A 15,206-nucleotide genomic window follows, 5' to 3' on the forward strand; every position below is an offset into this window, starting at 1 on the left:
TGCTGTGGCTTACTAGTCTTTTGAAGGCAATGAGTCCATTTAGGTGTTAGGCAATGCTAAAAAGTGTTCCCACATTTACACATGAAGAGGTCTGTGATTTGTTCTCTTCATATTCTATAGAGTTTTTATATTGCGGCAGCACGCCCGAAGGCCTCATGGCGCTCACAAGACACACACCACAGAAAACATGAAGATAACGGGCATTAGCTAAAAGTAAGAAGCATCAGTCCGCTCCTATGCACATTACCTCTCTGCCATTTACTCATGTAGTTGTACACTGTGTTTAAGAGTAATAATGACTGAAATTAATGCTCTTAAAGAGTGCCCAGTCCAACTGGTTTTAGGCTTGTACAAAGTGCCTAATATTCCGCCATCTTTTATTGCTCTTCCCTCTCTCCTACAGGGACCTGACAGTATCTCGCCCCCTGAATGTGGAGTTTCCTCGATCGATGGTGGAGGTGGTGACGAGTTGGAATCAGCCTATGTCCCGTTGGCTTCACTCCTGTAAGACACCATTTCTTCCCTACTTGGTTTTGCTTGTCCAGCTGTTGTCTGGCCTGCGTACAACACTTTATGTATGAAGATGTTACCACTGTCCAGATTATAATTGTCTGAAAGTCAACTACACCTTTGTGTGCTCTGTTGGCCTGAAGGCCTGTCACCCAGATTTTGTGGTTCTGTCATGATTCCCTGCAGGCCGCTTACACCGAAGCCCGGTTCCCCGGGACTGGTTTCTACGCTGCAGGGTACCATCATTGCCCTGTGATCACCCCTTCCCTCTTCACTCCCATGCCCTGTGCATCCCCTGTTCCTTCTCCCGCCCTTCTTCACACACAGCCTGTTGCTTCTTCAGTGGGAGACCCCCACCCGACCCCTACCATTCCCGAAAACATTAACACACATCCCACAAATGCATGCACACATACGTACAAACTCACATACCCCCTCTGCCCCAAACTCCCTTCTTACCTCTCCGGCCACCAGCTTTTGCCTCTTCCTGGTCTGGCAGTGCATGCCCAGTAACTGCACATGAGGTGTTCCCTGACGGGCTGTTGTTCGGTACAGCGGCTTGTTGGGATATCTAAACTATGAAAGTGGGCACTTTGAGTTTGGTCCCAACATACTGTTCAAATAATGTGGGTCACAGTAAACACTGCTGTTAAGACTGTGGAAAGTCCCAGTTTTCTTAACCATTTTCAATCTGATGTTACTTTTTTTTTTTTAAACCACTGCTGGTGTAACTGGGCTAGGCTTCTGGAAAGCCAACCTCGGTGGATCTGCAAATGTTTCACACACTATTCTAATCAAACTCGCTTGGTAACCTGGCTTCGAGTCTTAAAGGTTAGACTTAAGAGATCGGGGGTTTCGTGTAAAATAAAAGTAATATATACTTGTCAAGCAATAATTGTCCACACGGGTAAGTGCAAGACACTTATCTACCAGTGCATGTTGATTAATTTAAACTTACTGAAACAACTTGGTGCAATCACAGTATGGTGTCGAAATTGGAACACACGATACTTTAGAATGCACATAATTTCAATAATGCTGTAAGAGTTCACCAATGTTCAAAGCAAACAAGATTTGTCTACTTGAAGGTAGTTGCTAAAAATGTTGCTCACAATCCTCCCGTAGGAAGCACTGGTACTTGGTGAAGTCGATCGCACTAGTGGCAGTATACACATTTCGGATTACATCTGGTTTCCCTTGTGGGGATGGGCAGCTACATATCAGTTGTGTAGAGGGGCTGTAGACCGAGAGCCCATCCTTCGGATTGAGCCCCGAAAGAAAGGTTCAGGAAGCTGCAGGTAGGACTTTTTTCATTTGAATGAAAAGGGAAGTGTCAAAACAGGTAAGCAACCGAACAACTCCAACCTGATCAAGACAACCCACCCTAAGTAAGTCCGGTCCGTTGATTCTGGTGTTGTAGGTCCAAAGGTCAGGGGAGCAGAGTGCACTTCAGATGACAACTATGACAGACTGGTGCAGCAATTCTCCAGTTCTGGTCTCGGTTGGCAACCTAATCAATTGGATGACCATCAAGATGAACTTGGCTGAAGTTGAAGGACTTCTGCAATGACTCCAATATTATTAGAGTGCTCCCAGGACACAATAGGTACAATGAGAAATGTAAGTGACTGCACAGGGTCTTCAGGCAAAAGGTAAAATTACAGCTGGACAGACTTTCCACTAGGACTCCCCTTCTTGGTATAGAATAGCATCAAGAGAGCAGCAAGTTCTGTGGCCCACATGGAGGATGCATTGCACAGTTCACACCACAAAGTTACACAAGTTCCGAGCAACTGTAGAAGTGACCCTCTTCGGATGCTCTCCAAGTGACCCTCTTCGGATGCTCTCCAAGTGACCCTCTTCGGATGCTCTCCAAGTGACCCTCTTCGGATGCTCTCCAAGTGACCCTCTTCGGATGCTCTCCAAAAACTGGAAGATTCCTCCTCAGGGCTCCATGCCGTCTAACTTCGTCCATGCAGGGCTTGGAAATGGTTCAGTCCACCAGTTCAAGGGAGACAGACACTGTTGCAGGACGTCCATATCGAGTGAAGAGCAGAGCTTTGCCTTGTGTAGTATGGCACAGCCAGTGGTACTCCAAGCAATAGTCCTCCAGAATCCCTCTTGGGGCAGGATTAAATTTTGGGATTCTGTGTCCCTTAAACATTTGGCTATCTTCTCAGTTTTATTGTGGCTAGAGCGCCTACTGTGGTCTCCTTGCTACTGCATCCCCCTTATGGCATGCTGCCTTTAGTAGCACATGTGACTACTGAGGCCGGGGTTCCTTTTCAGGACCCCATTTTGGTACCTGGGTGATTCTCTCACTTTAAATGTGTGTTGTGCGTTAGGCTGGCAGCTGCTGTGATTTAGTTTTGACTATGCCAGGCATGTAATTACTGGGTGAGGGGCCTGGTGCACCTACATGGTAGCCATTACGGTACTAAACTGTGTTTAAAAATAAATAAAAAGAAATGTAAAGCTCTGCTTCTCGACATTTTTGTTTTTGTACCCTTTGCTCTGGTTTAAACCAGTGTACAATGGGAAGTCAAGAGGACTTTAAGCCAGTCTACATCAGTCTGTCCTCTGTGGGAGTGACTGTGTGCTTTAGGGCCAACCTGAATGGCTGGGTGCCAAAACCATTTATTTATTTTTTATTTATAGTGCAAATTGCTTAATCAAAACCTTATACACTTGACATATAACAAATATGACATTATAAAAAACAATATGAACATTATTTAACTTTACAAAAGAAAAGTAAGTTACTAATCCATTGAAAGCAAAACATTTTACAACACAACACCATAATTACCATTATAAAGCATGTGCCCAATTCACCCAATCTTATAACATTACATCTAAAATGTAAAATATATACATATTAAAACTGTCTGTAGAATGAACTGGCAAGGAGGGCCGGCGACCTCCTAACTCAGTTCTTCTAACCTTACGATTCTTAATGTTTTAAGAGGGAAGCATTTCTCACACACCCCCTTATAAAAAGGCATGTCTACTGCAAAGAACAACCTAGTTAACTATATGACACTATTTTGTAGGTTATGGAGAGGTGATGCTTCAGGATCTGGGGCAGACCAAAGGTACCATTCTTCGATCACTCACCAGATCTCTATAACCTTTACTATAGAATTCTTGACCGTTTATACAATTTGTCAGTAGATGTCTAATAGTTTCTACCTCCTTCTTGCATAGCCGACAGTCTATCCTGGTACATGACTGCTTTCCAGCTCCCCACAAATTCATAACAATGTAATACATTAAACTGAAGCATTGGGATAAAGCGTACCAAACCCGGGTTGTAAGTTTTAGTGATATAGCTTTTTGTTATCCCAATCTCATACCCCATCAGAGTATATTGCTTATACCTTTTCTTCCTACTCAGTATGGTCATATTATTGCACATATTTGTGCTTGTCTGGAGTGGTCTTGGTGGGCTGGCTTAGGTCAGCCCTTTGATGAATGTAACCCCTAGCCCAAAAGGGGCCCTGTTAGAGTAGGGTGTGGGTTCATAATAAATATATATATCAAGACTCAAGTTTAACAGCTTTTATTTAATGTGTGCTTACTAACGGGTTTACTGGACTGTACCACGTTCCTCACCATGGTGGACTGAGGGACAATGGACAGGCCTGTGGACATGGACTGGACTTCCCAGAGGCGGGTACTGTTAGGAAAGCTATTCTAAAGTCCAACTGGTGTGGGACTTCATAAAACTTATCTCTTGGTATTAGGGACCCAACTCTTAATATAGGCCTGCACTACACAAGAGGCTGAGCAAAAAGGCTTATTTTAGGAGGGATGTGAGCTGAAGAGCAGTACAAAGAAATCCGTTCATACACAGACCCAAGTAAACACTCACTTAGTTATATTAAAATATATTTATATATACACCAGGCACACAAGGAAATCTAAAAACTAACATTCAATTAGAAATGTGTTTATTTATTAATACATTTCTAATTAACATTCAGTTAGACATTGAATCCAATTATAAAAGGAACAGTAATGCAGGTGAGTAACTTTTTTATGCTTTACACATCCAGCACACAGTGTGACGTTAGTTAAGATCAATAACTGCACTTATATGCTGTTATGTGTATTGTACACAGGACCCTTTATGCTTCTGACCCGGAGTATCTAAGGGATCAATTCTGTCCCTATGTCCCCAATCGGCCCTTAAGGTCTTTGACCTCCGAAATTCTGGTTCCAAGGGTACACCTCGCTCTGGTTGGAGGGCAGACTTTTTAATGGCTGCTGCTGACCTATGGAACGCACTGCCACTTTCCCTTCGGGGATCTCTGGATCATCTGCTCTTCTGGAAGCAGCTGATGACCCACCTCTTTCAATAAAGTGTCCCGGTTTTTAAAAATGTTATTATTGGTGGTAGCCTCTATTTCAGTGCCAAGATGCCTTTGGCGAACGAGCGCTTTATAAATTCATCATCATCATATGTATCACTTTTGCAAAATTGAGTATGGAGGGAAGTAAACGTTAGACAGAACACGGCTAGCAACTGTTAATAAGTACTCTCTCTCAGAGGGGTATATGCAGTCCGTTTCTTAGCAATAAAAGTGTTCACAATTAAAACCTATGGAGGACCCAGCATTGCCAAAGCCAGCAGGTTCAAGAAGATGGACCTTTGGGAAGCCAGCCCAGCCAAAGTCAAATGCACAGTTCCAGTTCTGATGAGGATCTTCAGAGGAAAAGTTAATTAGTCAGTGGTTCATGAAGAAAACACAGGAGCTCAAGAGGAGCCTTCCTGATAAGGGCTGTAGAGTGGAGTTGAGGTCAACTTTCAAGGTAAATACACCCCAAGCCCCACAATACTTTAAAACTTAAGAAGAAATTGTAATTCGCTTCCTCCTAGGTGCAACATTGCAGACCCCGATTCCTGCTCCTTGGTCGTGGTGCTGAAAGGGGGGAACCTCTGGCAGGCCTCTGTTGCAGCACTCGGCAAAAGGGGTCCGGAGCAATGGATTCAGCTCACTTCAGCAGCTCTTTGTGATTTTTGGTCTCGGTGCCAAGAAGAAACTAATATTGCTGGTTGGGTTCTCTTCGATTACTCGGTCCTGAACTCTGGTGAGGGGTCTTCTGGTGAAGAATTCCTGCCTCGGGAGGTCCACACGGATCAGCCGGATATGATCTTCGGAAGATGATGCACTCGTTAATGGTCCAGGTACCCATGGTATTGGTGTTCTGCGGCCTGGGAAAGTGGCAAGACGTCAGGGATGACCCAAAATGAATAAGGTCTTGAGGCGAGTTGGTCCCACCAGCCTAAAGGAGGAAGTCTTCCTTGGCGGGTCTTCCATGTCGATTTGAAAACTGGGTCAGCACAGCTGCAGGGCCTCGCCGGTGCTTCTGCGGTCCTGGAAGATCTCTGCTTCGGATTCCTTGTCGACTCTCCCTGTGGTCCCAAAATCCTAGCCTTTATATGCTGGAACCCATTAATTCACACTAGAGCTCAGGGACATCATTTCACCAAAATGCCAGGGGTAGCAGAAGTGACATCATATGACCCTTAACCTCTATCCCAGGAAGTGATATAATTTGAACCCACCCCCAAGGGACCTCAAAGGAATTGATGGCACATGCCATTTCACCCCTTGACAAAACAGGAAGTGGCATCACATAGCATTGTTCCTCAGTACACTAAGAAAAATATGGTTATGATATCACTGGAATATGATGCACATTTAATACAACAATGTATCACCATATGTAGTGTTGATATCAGTGTGTATACGCCCATATTTCCAAAAAAACTGAATGTAAGCAGACGTCCAAGGTCAAATGATGCCATGCAATGATAAGAAGATACATGTGGCTGTTACATGAAAGGTGTGTCAACAAATTCAACCCTTCGAAACTTAACCAGAAACAAGCAAATCTACAGTTGTCCCTGTTAGGCAAGAATTTATGTAGTAACACTGTTTGAGACATCACAACACTTGTCCTCTTGGTATTGGGTAACCCAACTTTTGGTATAGGCCTGAACTACACAAGTTGGTAGCGTGACTGAGCAGCCAAGCTTATCTCAAGAGGGGTTAATGTGAGCTGTAAAGCTGTAGCAATGAAATTCACAAATACCAGTAGCCAAGTTACTTATAATCAAGGTTTTAGTTATAAATATTTGTTTATTTAACTTCAGTTTTTAAATAAGCATTCTTTAAAAAGAGCAATATATGTGTAACGCTCACCTGATTCCCGTAGAGGCGCCGGTCTTGACTGGGCGTATACCGTATCTTCAAAGGTGATGTGTAACACGGCTGGCTCTTTGGGCTGGACCTCTGTGCACTGTATGTCTGACTCGAAGGGTAAGATGTCTGCAGATAGAAAATATGGGATTAAGGAACTGGGTTATTGAATGTCTCTCTCTCTTCTTCCCTTTCTCTTCTCCTGTAGAACCCCAAAGGTTAACGCTCTCACCTTAGGTAAGTGAACGCCGTGCTCTCCATCTGCCTCGGGGCAGGGTGCTGTAACCAGTTTCTTCACTGGATAAGGGGAGCAGGCCTCTTGACTTCAGAGGACTGCTGTCCGTCGTTTACTGCACGAACGGTAAGTTTCGAGTAATTCTAATGTCTTTAAAGTCTTTAGTAATGATGTTTCTTGTTTTGCAGGGTTCCGGCGATGGCGGATGACGGGCTGAAGTGAGTTGAAGATGGAGCCCGTGTGATGAATAGAAGCGCCTGGAAGCACGTAAGTAAGCGCTTGTTGCCTGCTTCAAGATGCGCTCTAACTGTCTTTTTATTTTGCAGGTACAAGTTCGGAGCGGCTGCAGGGTGCCGGAATACCCACTGGGTTAGATGTGGAAAGGAGTAATGGCACGTGAGTATTAAAGTTCCCCAATGTCTTTAAACGCACCTTGTTTTGTCTTTCAGATGCGGGATGCAGCGCCGAAGGCCTCCGGAGCGTGCGAAGAGTTGGTAAGCTTTTGTCTTTCAGATGCCGGAATGCAGTGTGAAGACCTCCGGAGCGCACGAAGAGTAGGTAAGCCTTTGTCTTTGAGATGCCGGAATGCAGCGCGAGTCGTTGGACCAGGTAAGTGAAGAGCTGTCACTGAAGACCGTAATGCTAACCTGTTCTTTCTTGTCTTTATAGGTGTTGCTGAAGACTGGATTCAGGATGGTAAGCCTTTTTCCTTAGGCCCAGGATCAGATGCAGAAGACACGATGAGCGTTCTGCTGCAGAGGATGCAGAATAACGCAAAGCAAGATTCATCCATCGGGTGTGGTTTAAATAGCCTCCTGTAGTGCTTAGGTCTCTCCTTCCACAGCCACGCCTAGGTAAGAAAAGAGTTCCTGCTTTCCAGAAGAGTTCCAGTGTTCTGAATCTAGGGAGTGGCTCCTGCCCCACCCAACAGGAAAAGTAGTTCCAAACAGAAGAGGATCAGAGGCTCAACTGGCAGGCAAGTAAGCAGCATGGTCTGCTGCAGGTAAGTCCACCCAAGCATTATGAGCCCGGCGCTTCCAGCGCTGGGACTGGGCATATTTATGAGCCTGGTGCCACTGGCGCCAGGACTGGGTCCAAAAGGTCCCAATTGGGACTGGTTAGCACTCGGAACCTGGGTTATGGATCTGCTTCCAAGGGAGTTGGGAAAACCCTGACCTTTTGGAAGCAGAGATCATGACAATATGTAAGAATCAAATATACTTTAAAATACTTTTCCAGAATCAGCATAAGTTTAGTAGATGCTCTTTAGAGGGGCTTTTTATACACTTCCTACACCCAGAAAACTTCATTCACAAGGACAGTAATGGCATTTATATATCACTAGTACCCTTTGCAGATTCTGAGGTTGCAGAAAGGAAAGATTAAAGGAAGGAAAAAGGTTAAACAGGTTCTCGGGGCATGTGAGTATATTTAAATCTTCCAATGAAGTTTAGACAAATCCTTTCCCAGCAATAACAGTCTAAACACAGGTTATCACCTCTGAGGGACAGAAAATATCAGTCAATGTACTAGAAGAGTCTGCAGGGAGCCAGGACAGCCAAAGTTAATTGGAGCACAGTGTATGGAGCTGAGGCACTTCGTAGTTAATAAAAGTCTTGCACAAAGTTAGAGTTTTTGTAGAAAATCACTGTAGGGTCACAAGCTCTTGAACTTGTGGAAAGCAGAGCTGAAATCATCTGACAAAAGTAGCTACAGCAAGTCTCAACTGAGAAGAGCAAAGCTAAAGACACTGAAGGAAGTACCCCAAGTCTGAGCAGTACCTCTGGTCTGAAGAAGAGTGGCCCAGATGTCTTCTGCCCTGTTGCAGCAATGCAGAGACTGGGTTCCTGAGCCTCAGTCATGGGGACAAGAGGGAGGCCATCTGGAGGACTCCTGTCCCAGCAATTTGGAGATCGGCGGCAGCTACGGGCTCTCTTCAGATGAGCGGCACTTCGCGGTTTCACCGTGGATCTTGGATACCGATTGGGCTTCCTTCACTCCTTGAGTCCTGCACTCTGGTGTGGGGACTTGAGCTCTGGTCGTCCTGCTTCTGGAGGGTCCTTGGGAGACTCCCAGAGCTTCTGGCCGGATTGCAGACGTTGCACTGGACTACAGATTTCTCAACCCCTGGCACTCGGTTCCTGCAGCAGCAGCAAAGAAGTACAGCCAGTCGGGGAAGATGGTCCAGTGGAGTTTCTCAGGGTTAGTTGTTCCCACTAACCCAAGGGAAGAAGTTGTCCCTTCCGGAGCTTCTCTTGTCGATCAGGAATAATAGTTCAGGCACAGCAGCAGGGCTTCACCAGACAATTCAAGGATGCAGCATGCTTCGTTCAGTTTCTTCGTTGGGTGTTCTTCCCAGTGGTCGACTCTGCCTCTAGTTTCAAAACCCTCGCCTTTTAAGCAGGTTTCTCCCATTCATGCACAGCCTAGGCTGTCTCTCAAACAGCATCAGGGCTGGGTGCATTCAGGCAACCCTAGAGACAAAGCACAGGGGAGTTTCGGGATCTTCCCTCACTTCCTGCCCTTCCAGACACACTGGAGCTAGAGGTGGGTTTCAGAGCTGGAGCCTGCCAAAGGCAAAATGAACAAAGGGCTCAAACCTGGCTTGGTGCGCAGAGTAAACCCAAGAAAGACCTCACAAACAGAAAATGGCAAAAAAAGAAGACAGGGCCATTTTGACAAAATGGTCACCTACAGGTGCTATACTGCAACTGAGGATTCAGCCTGGGGTAGAAAAGCACAATGGTAGGAACATTTAAACCACTGCCACCAGCCATTTAAAGTAGTGAGGGTAACATAAACAATGTTACAGGAGAATGTGGGATAAGGGGCTACTAGGTATCCGCTCAGCACTCCACATAAAATGGTGTGTGCTGGACCTACAAAGGGAAAAGGTAAGTAAAGTCAATTTCACTTTACTATTCTTGGGAGGAGTAGTTCACACAAGAAAAGGGATTTAAACCTTATGAGAAATCTAAAGGATTTTCTGTGACACTGCACTGAAGGTGCCGTGGGTCACCATACAAAAAGTAGATGCCTATGGAGTTTGTCAGACTCGAAAAACAAAGGAAACACATAATCCATATCTGATCAGAACACGAGAGAGTGTGCGAAAAAGGGCTCCCTCACTACAGGGTAAAAATTAAAAAGTCCTAAAGTCCAGCAAAACAGCTGGGTGTTTCTAAGGTTGAAGGGGAATTGGCACAGAAATGAGAATTCGTCCTAACAATCCCGTCGGGATATGCAAAAAAATAAACAGATTGTAGCAGGTTATATATATTTTACAGGTGTTGTAAGTTTTCTGAAGCATTTTCATTTATTACAGTTGAGTGTGGCAAGGAATGCAGCAAGAGAGCCTCATTTGTTTCCTCCCCTTTGGATCCAGACCACATGAGACTTAGCCAACATAATGAGCTAAGGCCTGTCACAAGCCCACATTCCTCATTAGCAGTTGTGTGTGGTCCATGGTGGCTGCATGAATATGTGCTGTGTTCCCATATCGGAACATACTCATGTTGGCTTTAATGCCAGTAATGTTACTATAAGCAAACATATCCAAACTGGCTCGGCCAGTAGCCCCACATAACCTACTCCTGTTGGCTTTGCCATTAAAATGCAATGCCATACATTTTCAACCTGGCTCCAGTGTAGGCCAGTCTAGACACGCAAGAACACTTTTGCTTTCTTTATCATAGTTGCCCAGTAAACATTGTCATGTCACATCCATCCATCCATCCATCCAACGATCTGTGCTATATCAGTAAAGCACAACTGAAAACTGCTGATGTCCTTGGTTCTGTATGTTGGTTTTATGGAGTTGATTACGTGGAAATAACTTTTGATTTAAACATTAAATGCACTTACTTCCCAGTCATGAACTGGCTTCTGGATGGAGAGCAGATGGGCTGCACGCAGTAGTTCTCCAGATTGACCCCCTGAGCAGCCAGCCTGTGATATCCCATGTTCCGGTAGCCTTGGTCATCAGACCGAGTAAAGATGATGTGAGGCTGGGATGATATGCAGGCGTGCTGCCGCTACTGCCTCTGATCCACCGGGTGCCTCCTGGCCCATTTAGCTCTAGCGGTACGTGTGGAGCTCCTGCGCCGCCACTCTCCACTCCCCAGGTCAGGCTGGCCTCCGATAAATTGGACAGCACCCCGCGCAGAATCATCCTCCTTGCACTGATGGTCCAGTTCCCTCCAGCTAGGTAAGTGGGTGTTGTCTTTCCCGACCTCTGCAGTGTTGTAAGAGGTCGGGGAGCATTCACGTGCCTCACTCAGGCCTTGCACACTGGGAGCAAGAAATACGCGTGATTCGTTATGCTCACACTGGGAATAACTTCTTCCGGGCTATCCTTTATTGCGCCCCGGTCACGTGGCTCGGGTCCCCCTTGCCCACGTGATCGGGCCCAGCTTGGCTACACCACATTCCTCCCAAACTTAGAATGCTGAATCAACATAACCTTGTGTAAGAGTGTCTCTTACTGTCTCTTAGCAGTCACTGTCTTTCAATGGTATATTCCTTGGAGCACATAGCCTTACAGCCGGGATGATGGTTGTGGCCTCTCTCGAAGCTGGTACCGGGAGTGTGCTCTCTCAGGTGGCTCGGCCTCGTAGGGACTTATGGCTGCAGGGTCAGGCCCTTGGGCCGGCATGGGATATGTTTGCAGGGATGCACCCTCGTTCGTCTCCGCTGGCACTTCATGGTCAGTTGGGGAATCTCTGCATGCGGCCTCTGCATCCGCTTGCTTCTTCCACAGTGTCGCTGGGACCTTTCGAAAATGGGATATGTTTCGCGTCCCTGCCGCTCGGGCGGCTGTTACCATAATGTGGTTGGCACCCTGTACTGTCGAGGGGCGTGATTCATATGTTAGTGTTATCTTCTTTTGGAGTGCCCTGTTTTTCACCAGTATGGTACCCCCAGGCTGTAGTTCTCGGTGCTGCGCATGGCGGCCTTGGCTTTCTCATTCCTTCTGTCTGGCTCGTCTTTCTTCTGTGAGGGGTATGTCTGGGTCAGGGTTTATCCAGCTCGGGTGTAGTGGTAATTCGGCTTGTATTGGCGTTCCGAATTGAAGGGCTGCTGGGCTTACCCCTGTGGATGTGTGCAGGGTTTGTCGGTGTGTTCGTAGGAACCTATACATGGTTGGCAGCCACAGTTGGTGGTGATCTTTGGCGATCCGTATGGCGGCGTTTAGGGATCCCATAAACCGTTCTGCGTCCCTGTTTGCTTGCGGCCAGCAGGGTGTGATCTTTCTATGTTTGACGCACAAACTGGTGTGGAATTGCTTGAGTTCTTGGCTTGTAAATGGTGGCCCATTGTCGCTCTTCGGCTTCCTGGGTATTCAGTGTACAGCGAATACTTTCTCGAGGTCGGTGATGACCGATTCTGCGTTTGTGGATTGAACAGGCTACACCTCTGGGTATCTGCTAAACTAGTTGCCTAGGACGAGGAGGTACCCCTCTCGGGTGATGGTACAAAAGTACATGCTCACAGACCCCCACCTTTTGTGGCTTCGGGGCACGCTGGTGATGGGTTCAGGGGTGGTTAGCCTCCTTGCGGACTAGCATGCAGAGCACGTTTCCACTAATTCGGTCACGCAGGGTTGCATCCGTGGCATCCACATCCTTATTTCAGGTACGATTTTGGGTCTTCTCAATGCCTTGATGACCTCCATGCGCTAGCTTTAGGGCCCTTGCTTCCAGTGACTCGGGTAGAGCTAGTCTGTGTCCTTTCAGTACAATGCCTCCTTCCGAGACTGTGAGCTCATGGCGGATGCCAAACAGCGCCTGTAGTTTTTCCAGGGCCGTTGTTGTGCCTTGCGCCACTGTGGCCAGTGTTGGGGAGAATTCTCAAAAATGTGCTAATTCCCTTCACCTTAGAGACTCCCAGCAACATTGCTGGATTTTGAGGACTTGATTTTTTTACCTGGAAAGAGTGAGCCTTTTTTCCCACTGTCATGTATTTGTGTGTTTTACTCATGTTCTTTCATTATGGCGTATTAAGATAACTCCATAGGCATCTTTTCATGTGTGTTACACAGCACCCTCAGTGCAGTGACACAGGCATGTCTTTTAGACTTCCCAAAGGTTTAAATACCTTCTCTGGGATAAACTACTGTTTCCCAGAGAATGTAAGGTTAAATTGACTTTACTAGTCTGTGTAAATTCCTAGGCCCAGCACACAATATCTTCCTATAGAGTGCTGGAGGAGTTACCTAGTATCCCCTGTGTCTAGAAACTCATGTAGCAGTCAAATGCTACCCCTTTCTATCGAAATGGCTGGTGGCAGTGGTTTTACAACAAACTAGCAGATTTTTCCCGACCGGGAACACCAGTAGCTAAAAATCACAGGAGCCATGTTTTTCAAGATGGCGCTTTAAGCCCCTTTGTTTAAACAGGTCCCGGTCTTATTTATTTTTTTGCCATTTACTTTTGGAAAGGTCCTTCTAGTGTTTGTCTCTGCACGCCAAACCAGGTTTGGTCCCTTTGTTTCTATGCCTTTGGCAGGCTTCGGGACTGACGACCGCCTCTGGGGTGGGCAGGAAGTGAGGGAGGTGCCCGAAACTCCCTGTGCTTAGTCTCCTAGGAGACCCAAATGCACTCTGGCATGATTGGCTGACTGTCCGGCAAGGACAGCCACCCTGCTGGGTGAGTGGCAGCTAGGCTGGTATGAAAGGGAAAAAAACTGTTTAAAAGCCAGTCTCTTAGACTGGAAAGCAGAGTCGACCACTGGAACGAAAGAACCGAAGACGAGCTGGAAGAGGACGCCTGCTGCAACTCCTGGACCGTTGGTTTGCCCTGTGAAGCCCTGCTGCAGGTCGAATTGCCAAGTTCATCTCGACGGAGAAGCCCCTTCAAGGACGACTCCCTCCTTTGAGTTGGTGGGAGCAATCAACTCGTAAGCCACCTGGATACCATTCTCGAAGCTCGTTAGGATTAACCAGGGGGCAAGGACACCAGCTTGTGTGCTTGAATTACAGCTACTGTAACTGAAGTGACTCCATTTTGTCCGTTTTCTGACGATTCCATGCAGTGCAGGAGTCCCCCAACGTCATCCCTCTTGTCCCCGCGACTGAGGCTCAGGAACAGCGAAATCTGCAGGAACTGCCAGGAACCAACGTCTTCAGCTGCATCTTTTGCTTCATATTAAGGTACTGTGCCAACCCGATTGAGAGAACGCCTCTCTCGCGGTGAAAGTTTGTAGAACTTTCCCAACTTGCAGGCCTAATCAGCTTGTGACTCAACATGATTCTTTTTCGTACAAACCACTTCTGAGAACTTTGGCAAAGACTTTACTGTTTACTTCAAGAACTGCTCTTTCCTATCCAAGACACTAGTCCATTGACTTTGGCCTATGCCTATTGAACTGAATTGAGTCCTCTAGTGAACTAAAACTATTTGCACTGCCTAAGAAAGTATTTGTGATCAATTCTGCTAACTTGTGCCTTTTTACTCCAATTGAAAGTAACTGAAATGCCATTTTGATCCTATTTCAGGGGAGCCTAATTTGTTCAGAAACGTATTGGTTTGATTAAGTGTGTTTGTGTATAATATTAAGTTGCCTCCTTCTAGTGAATGTTTTCTAAATGATTGTGTAATAAATTAATAAGTGTTTTACCAAGAAACCTTGAGTGTAAGTGTCTACTTGAACCACTGTGATTGTAAGACTTCTGTGTAACCTCTTGTTCTGCTCACATCCCCTCTTGAGATAAGCCTGGCTGCTCAGCTTGTGCCACAAACTGTGTAGTACAGACTTATACCAAAGGTTGGTTTTTGCTTACACCTGTAGTCCTAATTGTATGTGATGGTCCCAGAGGGTACTGCATGCAATTCTGCCTAACATCCAGGTAGTTTTTCCAGACTCCCGATTGGATGGTTTGAACGGTGTGCTGTAGGCAGGCGTCTCTTTGTTTCCTCAGCCATTTCTTGCAGCGAAATGGCTCGAGGGAGGGAGGGTGGGTGCAAGAGACTACGTGACATACATGCTCTTCCATCTCGACTGCATGCTCTTCCTCGTGCCTCGTGGCAAGACAAGTAGTCAGCCGGATTGTCTGCACCGGCTCTGTATGCAACGTCAATGTTAAACAGCTGCAGTTAGAGCATCCAATTTTCTTGCCGTGCTTGAGGGTGCAGTGTTCCCCTGAATATAGGTTTCTGATGTTTGTTAATCTGCTTAGAATCACATGCTGTGCATAGGTCCGACATCCAGTGGTCACTTTGCATTTTGTTTTTCGTAGTCGAAAAGGGGACGTC

At 46.3% G+C, this 15,206-nt stretch overlaps 1 protein-coding gene across 3 annotated transcripts in view; it reads left to right on the forward strand.

The window, feature by feature from the left end:
* Positions 1 to 15,206, forward strand: part of PORCN (porcupine O-acyltransferase) — a 425,271-nt gene that overhangs the window by 295,985 nt on the left and 114,080 nt on the right. For all 3 annotated transcript variants that reach the window (XM_069647550.1, XM_069647549.1, XM_069647551.1), the window contains one exon: positions 404 to 504. In XM_069647550.1, coding sequence (XP_069503651.1) covers positions 404 to 504 — 101 coding nt within the window. The remainder of the gene's footprint in view (positions 1 to 403; positions 505 to 15,206) is intronic.

This window comes from Ambystoma mexicanum, chromosome 2q, assembly GCF_040938575.1.
Source record: "Ambystoma mexicanum isolate Mex_15411 chromosome 2q, UKY_AmexF1_1, whole genome shotgun sequence".
NCBI classification, from domain to species: domain Eukaryota; kingdom Metazoa; phylum Chordata; class Amphibia; order Caudata; family Ambystomatidae; genus Ambystoma; species Ambystoma mexicanum.